Source organism: Vespa velutina, chromosome 1, assembly GCF_912470025.1.
Source record: "Vespa velutina chromosome 1, iVesVel2.1, whole genome shotgun sequence".
Taxonomy (NCBI): domain Eukaryota; kingdom Metazoa; phylum Arthropoda; class Insecta; order Hymenoptera; family Vespidae; genus Vespa; species Vespa velutina.
In genome coordinates this window covers 1,020,001-1,030,000 of record NC_062188.1, presented here as the reverse complement: position 1 = coordinate 1,030,000, position 10,000 = coordinate 1,020,001, and the positions used below count along the sequence as shown (strand labels likewise).

The 10,000-nt window shown below is 46.0% G+C and overlaps 1 protein-coding gene across 10 annotated transcripts in view; it reads right to left on the bottom strand.

Annotated features, from left to right (window-relative positions):
• Positions 1-66: 66 nt before the first annotated feature.
• LOC124950671 (mucin-5AC-like) overlaps positions 67-10,000 on the bottom strand; it is a 189,383-nt gene continuing 179,449 nt past the window's right edge. For 8 of the 10 annotated variants that reach the window (XM_047497702.1, XM_047497713.1, XM_047497692.1 and 5 more), the window contains 10 exons: positions 8,443-10,000; positions 6,172-8,349; positions 5,742-6,056; positions 5,483-5,549; positions 4,967-5,385; positions 2,891-4,885; positions 2,698-2,820; positions 2,402-2,568; positions 2,049-2,263; positions 67-1,966 (listed from right to left, as the gene is read on the bottom strand). The exon at positions 8,443-10,000 is cut by the window's right edge and continues 329 nt beyond it. In XM_047497702.1, the coding sequence (XP_047353658.1) occupies positions 1,545-1,966; positions 2,049-2,263; positions 2,402-2,568; positions 2,698-2,820; positions 2,891-4,885; positions 4,967-5,385; positions 5,483-5,549; positions 5,742-6,056; positions 6,172-8,349; positions 8,443-10,000 (7,459 nt within the window). In that variant the 3' untranslated portion in view covers positions 67-1,544. The remainder of the gene's footprint in view (positions 1,967-2,048; positions 2,264-2,401; positions 2,569-2,697; positions 2,821-2,890; positions 4,886-4,966; positions 5,386-5,482; positions 5,550-5,741; positions 6,057-6,171; positions 8,350-8,442) is intronic. The other 2 variants (XM_047497764.1, XM_047497774.1) reach the window with 2 other exon arrangements.

The window sequence follows — 10,000 nt, the reverse complement described above, 5'->3', positions numbered from 1 at the left end:
TTTTGGACTGACCTGATATATATATATATATAATATTATAGACAATTTATGAATTAAAAGGTGTTGATGATAAAAAAAGAAAAAAAAAAAAAAGTAGAAGAAGAGGAGGAAGAACAAAGTTAAACTAATAAAAGTGGTAACGTCGTTCGCATTAGATTCAAACTTGCATTACGTGTATCGACATTAATTTTCGTGTACGGTTCAACGACGCGTTAAAAAGGATAAAGAAACAACAATTTAGGAACGCAGTGTCAATATCAGAGAACCAACTAAAAAATACTGTTTACTCGGTGTTCCCATATCGACGACAACAATGAAGCACACCGCGCGTTGTTACGGACACGAAAGAAAATCGAGTGTGTGTCTATAACGCAAAGTTCGTTCTATACGAAGTTTCTGTCGAATATCTTTAACAATCGAAGCTTTTTATAATTATTATTAGTTTCCTATGAACTTTAAGCTGCCACAAAACTCTGCCAGTATATTTCGATCATTGCACGTTTTATATAAATCGAATTACTTACATATTTCTCTCTCTCTCTCTCTCTCTCTCTCTCTCTCTCTCTCACTCTCTCTCTCTCTCTCTCTCTCTCTCTTTCTCTCTTTTTCTTTTTTTCTACTTATCTCGACGAAAACCTCGTAGAGTACGATAGAAAACGCTGTCCCATTCAATGCTCATTCTCACAAACACACACACACATACACACACACACACACACACACACACACACATACAGCAGACAGGCAGACAGACACACACACACACACACACAGACAGATAAGTACTCACTCAATCAACTATTATAATAAGCAGGGACTGTCGTTAATTTGTTAAAAAGTAAATCGCATTCTTCGATCGGCAATTCTCTCACAGAAGAAAGAATATGACCCAAGAGGTTCGTCGATATTCGAAATCGACCATTGATTACATTTATCTGGCTATTAATAAAATATGATCGTTCTATGGGTATACTACGCGCGCTCGCGTATACCCGAATAAATATACTACTAATACAATGTCACAGGTCGCCGTAATTTGTTTCCTCCGGTTCGAACATTCGATTTAGAGTGTTCTCGATCAAGCGTCTCTGATCGTTTTTGTCAATAGAATATTATATTCACACGTCTTCTTAACTCTAATCTCAAATGGGTGTTGTTATTGTTTGTTGTTTTGTTCAGCTTACTCCGCCATCAATATAGATAATTAAGATGCTAAGGAAAGCGATATCACATATTAATAGAGTCGTTTATAGCGCTCTCAATAATTAACGTGCTTCTTTGGGATTCGATCCACGAATCTTCTGTCGTCCATTCGGATTTTTCTTCGTCTCCTTCGTAGAATCGGAAATCTTGTTTTCATTTTTTCTTGATTGATTATATTTGCTTGGGAGAAAGGAGGAGGAGGAGGAGGAGGAGGAGGAGGAGGAGAAAGAGGAGGAGGAGGAAGAGGACGAGGACGAAGAGGAAGAAGAAGATAAAGAAGAAGAAAAGGATGTGGATGGTCTTTCCTGAGGAGAATCCCTTCCCCTCAGCGGTGGCTCATGTCACCTGAGACTTATTAGCACCTTTTCGACGTTTAACAATGATTTAACTCTCTCGTTGTACTTAATCAGCGTGACCTTTGATCCCCGCACGTTTATCTTCTCGCCGCCGCTTAACAGATGACAACATCGAGACTGTTCTAAGAAATCAGGAAGCTTGAGTTCTCTCATGACGTCGCGATGAGCAATAGCCGGTGGTCCGGTATGTGCCTTTGGATTCACTTGACGTAAGAGAGCATCGCGACTCTTTATTCTGAGAGCTGCCATTAAATCTTGAAGGAGCACCCACTTGTCCGAATCATTGGTAAGAGAAAATAAGACCGGTAGGTTCACGTCGCTCACCTCCATTTCTATCTCCTCGAGTTCAGGCTCCGGACTATCCATGGGTGGATCGCTCAAAGGATTATATCCAGTTTCTTCTGGGTCTATTGAGGAAAGAAAATAAACGACGCTTTCAACCATTTTGTCAAGAGTCTCTCGATGAAATAATGAAAAGTTAGAACTTACCAAAGATCGAAGCAGGTCCACCGAACGACCAAGGTGTACTGCTATGACCCTGAATGTCGTCCAAATGTTGTTCGAGAATCGAGTAAGCTTCAGTTTCTACCGCCAACATTAATGGTGTTTGTCCGGAATACGTAGCTAGTAGAGGATCGGCACCGTACGATAAAAGTAATCGCACCAATTCCGTTGAACCACTCTCGGCAGCCTCGTGAAGTGGTCTGATAATGTACAATGAATAACGTTCGATCAAACGATCCTTTTATGTCATATATATATATATATATATATATATATATATATATATATTTTTTTTTTTTTTTTTTCTTCAACGCATACTTCTTCATATCTCTACCAACCTTATTCCTCCGTTTGCACTTTCGCTTGCATTCGCGCCATAAGCGAGCAAAAGTTTGGCAATTTCCAAATGACCTCTCGAGCATGCCTCATGGAGTGGCGTATAACCCGCGTTATCTTTCGGGCTAGGTGCACTGTTGAGTTTCTCTAAGCAATAGGCTGTCACATCCTGTATCGAAGCGTTTACGAAAAGTTTACGAAAAAATAAAAATCCCAGAAACGAAAACAAGATAAAATTACAACAAGAGAGAGAGAGAGAGAGAGAGAGAGAGAGAGAGAGAGAGAAATGTTGACTCACCGTATGACCGAGTCTGGCGGCACGATGTAAAATAGTTTCTCCAACACCCTTTTTAATGACCCACGTCCTGATCTCTGACTGAATATCAGCAACACATTCTGGACTCGGTCTTGACAATATCTGCTGCGAAAAAAGATTAATGATCATTCTTGCAAATCGATCTTATAAAAGTCGACCAAAAAGATCTACATACTCTTTTTCTTTCCTTAGGTGCTGCGTCATCCTTTTTCAAAGGTCTCTTTTTCTTCCTAACATAGTCGAATCCAGAACGGAATTTCCGCCTACCCGTTCGAAGTTTTAACTTCTTTTTGTTCGGTACCTCGGACTCGTTATTCTCGTCCTCTATCTCGTTATTCTCAGCTTCCTGAGTATCGTTCGTTTCTTTCGACACTTCCACTTCCGTTTCCTTTTTAACACGCTTCAACTTCTTCTCGGCCAAAGACTTCAGAAGATCCTTTCTTCTCTTAGCGATAAGTAAATGTCTCTTCGAATTGACGATTGCCTTATGACTTCTTAGGATACCCGCGTTTCTCAATCTGGACACTACCTTTTGCTTCAACGTACGAGGCTTTCCTAATGTATTTTCCATAGCTTCGTTTTGAGAATCATCGTCTTGGGAAGTGTCGCCATGATTTTGCATAGGCGGAGCGGACGCTGGTCTATCCTCGCCAAATACTTCTCTGATAGTGGTCTGTTTCTTTAAAACGCGCGTTTCCGTTCTCGTTCTGCTGTTCAAGACAAACGTCGAAAACTCGTTCGGTATCGCGTGATTGTTCTTAAAGGTATCGCGGAAATTATTAACTGTCTCTTTACGGAAATATCCCAAAAGGAATGAATCCGAAACTTTGATCGGCTTTAAAGGTTTATTCTTTATTGGAGAAGAGGACTTGCCCTTCGGGGTTTTAGGAGCTTCCGAAGCAAGAAGAGGAGTAAGACTCGGCGTTGGAAGAAGTTCAGGTTCGTTGTTACCTCCTTTTTGAAGGATCTTCGTTCCCTTTTCAGACTTTTCCTTCTGTTGTTTCCTCTTCGAATCCTTTTTACCAGTACCAACTTTTTGGGCGAGCACATCTACGATAGAATTGTTTTCCAATCTCGTTTGTTTTCCAATCGTTGTCTTTGGAGGACAAGATATTGTCGTCGAGGAAGTAGCTTCTTCGTCGTCTATCTTACTACCGAGCCCAGTAATACTGAAACTATACTCGGACTCTATGTCGCTGTCAACGAGTCTTTTTCTACCTAAGCAAACGTCCGAACTATCCATGGAGACCGATAAGGCTGGAGAGCCAGGATCCAAATCGGGAAGAGACGTCGATAGCCTATGAAATCTCGAAGGTTTCGAGACGGTGATTAGTCTGGTTGGCATTCTTAATGATTTTTTATAAACGTATACCTCTTCCTCCCAGCCTGGCCTAAAGTCGCTACCATCGCCGAACAATGGTTTGGGTTTTACTTTTCGAGACGAAGGTACGGTTTTAGAGGTAGACGATTTCATTTCCTTTTCCGCCTTATTCTTTTGCGGCGTTGTATCTCTCGAACGTAACTTCATGCCCTCGTTTTCTCCGCTATTCCCTGATCTTTTCCTCGCGCGAAGTCTGTCAGCGACCGATGAACCATGTCCGTATTCCGTACTAACGTCGCTTTCCTCGCTGGACGATTCGCTACCACTGGACGATGCCAATTTGATCCTACTACCCCTTCGGACTCTCCTCTTTCTACAAACGATTTCTTCCTCGCAATCGCTATCCTCCTTTTTCGATTTCTTTTTCGTTGCTCGCTTGATCAATGGTACCTCGTCGGAATCGTCACCGGAATTTCTCCTATCATTTTCCTTCGCCTCAACTACTGCGACCTTCTCTTCAACCTGTATCTTTATCGAAACGGGTGATTTCAAATCGTCTTTGCTAGTTTCCGCGGTCTCGACCTTTTCATCGACAACCGCTTCTACCACGTCTTCTACCTCCTTTTTGATGTCCTCTATTTTGATCTTTATGTCAGCGGTCGCGTCGTTAGTGTTAAGGTCGGACTCCTTGCTACTATCGTTACCAGTGTCATCCATCTTCGAAGAGGTTCCATCGAGTTTCTTTTTTCGTCCACGTTTCTTCACAACATCACCGGCTCTCAATTGTTCCATAAACTTGTCGCAGGTTACCGCCCAGAATGGATCGACTTCGTTGATCTTGTCGTTCTCCTAGAGATAATCATTATAAGCGATAATAGGATTAACATTTGTAATTCCGTCATATAGATTTTATGGATTTTCGGGATTTACCTTAAGCTCGATTTTCACGAGATCCATGGACGAAGCCATGTTCATACACATGGCATCGTTCAAGGGAATAGGAGGTTGAACCTTCGACAACTGCTTCCTGTCTCTTCTCATTTCCTCGAGGGTTTGACGCTCCAACACCGGCATCTCACCCTCCGAATCGCTCTCTCTGAAGTCAAAGACCGAGGTCTCGGAGGAACTTCTAAAACCACTGGCACGTGGTGGTACCGTTGAGGCAACTGCTGGAGTTGGGGTTGACACGGGTACCGTCGTCGCAGCGACCGGCATATTCTCTTCTTCCGTTCTCGAGAACAAACGTCTTCTCGGTGGTAGACAGGCCGCTTTTTCGCGAGTCAATTTCGGTGGGCTTCCCGCGGACGAGCCGGACTGTGGAGTTGACGTCGAGGCCGCGCTATCGAGTTCTATAACACATTTCGATTGTTAGGAGTGTTCGAACAAAAAGACAAAAAAAAAAAAAAAGAAAATGAACTCTTTCTCTTCCAGAGGAATAATTCTTACCTTTTGGCGTAGAAGATACATCTTGAGAAGGAACTACGGGTTTTGCCAAGAACTGTCCGGTGCCAACCTAATTCGATATAGTAATATCTTCTTAAACAGCTTAAACAAGTGTACGATCATACCCGAGAGAGAGAGAGAGAGAGAGAGAGAGAGAGAGAGAGAGAGAGAAACGTCGTGTGAATATTAAATAAAACGAAAATATTTATCAAGAATTATTAGCCCGAGTAAATTCGACTAGACCAGTCACAATATACCTCACCTGTTTGAGTTCCGCCTTTGTCCTGATTTTCGCGGCCAATATGGCCGCAAGCCCGTCATCCTTGTCACGGTGAATTTGATTCTCGGCTCCCCGAGGTCCCAAGAGAGCTTCTTTGCCAGGTAGCGTGGCAGATGAATTTACTCGCGAAGCGTACATACTACGGGGGGCCTCTTGAGTGATCGAGTCTACGGCTCGTGGCACATGGAACTTGTAATGCGGCGGTGTGTTGCTGTTCCGTTCCAACAAACTGGCCGCCGTAAACGGCGATAAATTGTGTCTCCCTATATTCGTTTTAGGCTCCACTGGGGCGACGACCTTTGATGATGAAAAAAAAAAAAGAAAAAAAAAAAAAAGACGAGACGATAATACAGAACACTCATTATTATATGACCAAACTACGAATAAATAAAATACAATCGACAATTTATACCTTGTTTTGAAAACTCTGTTGATTGTGATTCACCAAAATAGGTTGTTGACTGTTCAATTGTTCTTCCCTCTGCTGTTTGTTCTCAAGACTATTCCTCAACAAGCTCAAAACTCGTTTATCTGCGCCCGTGTTACTCGGTTGATCGACCGTAGGCGTAGCCATCGAACTAACCGGAGGGCAAGCCGTTCTCTGATTCTGTCTATAATTCGAGTAAGAAGTCTGACTATTGACTTGCTGCGGTAACGCGTGTACGTTCGTTGCTTTCGAGATAGGTGGGTGATTATACGGAGGAGAGGTACGTGCCACCTTCGGCTCCGGGTAATTCCTTTTATCACAGTAAGCTTGTTGATACCTCAAAGAATCCGACGACGAATAACCATTGTCCGATCTCTGCTCGTAAGTACTTGGTGCTATCAATGTACCATTCGGCATGGCAACGGGCAAATTCAACTCTTGTCTTTTCTGTTGCTCGTGAGGCGACCTGACCGTCGAGAGTTTCTGCTCGATCTGCTTGTCGATGGCTATTCTCCAAGTATCCAATCTAGGCTGTTTGTTTGGAGCAGTTCCAGAGTAAACAGTTTCACCGGATCTTTTGATGGTACCACGATGATCTTTCTGAGTCGGCGAACCGAATTTGTTCCTCGTGTCCAAATAATACTTGCTGGGATCGGAAGGATATTCTTGGAGGGGCAGTGTTGTCGGGCCCATCCTTGAGGGATCCACCACGGGATATCTAGAAGAAGACCTCGAGGAATCGTTGGCCGGTAGATAAGACGACGAAGATGTCGACGAAGACGGCGGTGGTGGTGCTGGACTCCCGTCGTATACCGGCGTTGCGGGCAGTGAACTCTTCTGGAACGTTGACATATGAGGCAGTGGAGTAGTGTTGTTCGTATACTGCGAGGGCAAAGGCGCTTGAGGCGGTGGTGGTGGCGGCCCATACAGTTGTTGACCCGTATTTCTACGGATCGGACTATCGTGTGGCGGAGCGTGATGTTGTCGGAGCGGGGTCGAATTGAAATCCGGCAAGAAGTCGACCTTCGGCGCGCAAACTGTCTGCGGTGTCGACGTTCGAGGACATACGGAAGGAATGGACGAACTCCTGACGCCACGGGTCGAGACTCTAGCATCGTAATTAGAATAAGAAGCAATGGGTGGTGGTCCTAAGGATTGAATAGCCGGCGGAGCCATGCTCCTGGAACCGTTGCTACTCCTCGACATCGTCGACGGCGACATTAGATTCAAATTACTCGCGTGCTTGTCCGTGGAAGAAGCCTCGAGATCGTCCTGCGCCGTCGAGTCCGCAGACGTCTTTACGGTTTTCACGGAAAGATCGAGAGGAGATTCTCTTTTCCTGATTCCGTTGGTCTGTGGTGGCGGTGGCGCCGGTAAAGGTGTACCTGGAACAGCAGGTACCATCGGTGCCGAGGAATTTTGATAGGATTGTTCCTTATACGGATAACTCTCTGCAGTTCTGACAGTGTGATGATAGGATCCCAAGTGAGCGGTAGTGTCGGAAGACTGATAGGCGTGTACCGGAGGAGCCGGAACGGAAGATCGAACCGTGGCACCGATGGATGTCACCGAGGTGTTACTCGAGGAATTGCTACCGTGATGGCTGGGCGCGATGGTGGTCGCGTAAGCCGGATAATTTTGCTGGTTAGCGTATCTCCCAGCGTAGGTAGAGTTAACCGAGCTAGTTGTTCTCCCATTAACCGGTATCGCGTGGTTCAATGGCGTAGGGAGCGAAGAGTATTCCGGAATCCTTTGGGGAAGAACCATAACCGAGCTCGGTGGTGTCACGACAGGGACTTTGTTCGTTGCACCGATAGAATGCACTCGTCGTTGGATCGATTGCACTTTATTTCCCGTTTCTCTCTTGTTGGAATGATAGGAGGACAAGGCGGCGATCGGTGGCAGATTGTGCGTGTTATTGCTTCTCTGCACGTTAGTCGAGGATGATCGGTAAGAAGCGTAACTCCCAGCTATTTCTGCCGGACTTCTTTTCGAGTCGGCACCATTGTACATTACTGCTTTGTTCTGCTGATAGGTCAAGCCACCGTTGCTACTATTCGTTCCACCGGGACAAATCGGTTGAGGCGGTGCACCCATAGGAGTTGGTTGAACGTATGACTGGCTGTGAGATCTATTTGGTTGAGAGTAGTAACTCCCGTGCGACTGAGGACAGCGAATAAAAAAGAAGAAAGGTTAATAACAAAGTTGGTCGCTCCAAGTGGTCACACCTCCGTAACCTCCGTAAATCGTTCTTACCTGCGACAGCGGCTGCTGCGGACTCTTCTGAAAGGAATGGTACGAAGACTGAGGTGGAGGCGCGTAAGGACTAGCGTTGTATCCGGCATTCTGATAGTGCTGAGACGTCGCCGGCACGCTGTAGGAGTGCGGCGTAGACCTGGCCGGTGGCGGAGGAGGTGGGTAAGTCGGCGAATGCGGTTGGAAGGCGGCGTGGGGCGATGGTGTAGGATGAGGAGAGGAGGCGTGAGGATTGTGAAGCGTCGATACGTGAGGAGATTGTCTGTGGGGAGATGGGGTAGCGTGACGAGGTGGCTCGTGGGGCGAAGCTATTGGATGATAACCGCTTAAGCCCGTAGGAGGTATCATCTGTTGCGGATGGTTTGACGACGAAGACGACGAGGAGGACGGCGAAGGCCCGCTTTGCGAGAGGATTGTGCGAGCGTTGTTGTAGGCGTTTGGATTGGCCGAGTGAGGGGAAGGATTTATTCGAGTGTGATGTTGTTGGCCTTGCTGCTGTTGTTGTTGCTGAGGGTGTTGTCCATGAACGGAGGAAACTGCGGAGGGAAGATGCGGAGAAGGAATGTGCGCCGGAAGATTCTGAGGCGACGAAGGAATGTGACTGGATCCATGACGCGGATTGCAAGGTGGATTTGCCGAAGTACAAGGGTTCCCCGAAGAGGAGTTGTTAGAGTTGGAGGAGGAGGAGGAGGAGGAGGAGGTGGAGGAAGATGAAGACGCGCTCGTTCCGTCGATACCATGTTGAGCCGGCCTGATTCGTTCGTCGGCCGTAGGATTAACGGACCGAGTTTGCTGAAGTTGCCCACTTACGCGATAATTCTGAGACGATCCGTAAATCGTCGATCCACTCGACGGCGGAGTTTGCACGCTGGACCCGTAAGAAGAGCTCGGCACTCGTTGCTGATCTTGTCCATGAACCAGCACACTGTTCTGTTCGACCGGCGTAGGCCTCGTAGCTGGCTGTTGAACACTTCCAGCTGTGGTCACAGTCACGTTGGCAGATTGATAGACGGAATTTTGCGAGAACGGCGCCGGCGCACTCTTCGTAATGTCCGGATGATGATATCTCGGATAGTATTGAGTTCTTTGAGGGACAATGGCCGTACCGCTTTGAGACTGTCGATCGTTTGCGTTTTGATAATTCGGATGAGACGTCGAATGAGACGTCGCTAAAATCTCGACAGTGGCAAATGACGTTCTACTGATATTATTGAGTTGTTGATAAACAGGTTCCGGAGAATGATCTCTTTGAGGTGGTTGCATCTGATGCAGTCTAGGTGAACTCGAGGTAGTCGTAGCTATGATCTGATGGGACGAGTGTTGATCGGTGGACGCGGAAGATACGGACGATTGCTTTTGTTGTTGTTGTTGTTGTTGTTGTTGTTGCTGTTGTTGAAAGTTTGATGTCGCGGAGGATCGATGATTGGAGGGCTGCATTTCAGTTAGGGTAACCACTGTACCAGGAGACGAGGAACTCGGTTCGGAACTCTCGTCTCCCGGCCTGGTATCCGGTACCTCCACTCTAGTTGGTTGCGGTGGATACGGCTCCACCGATGGA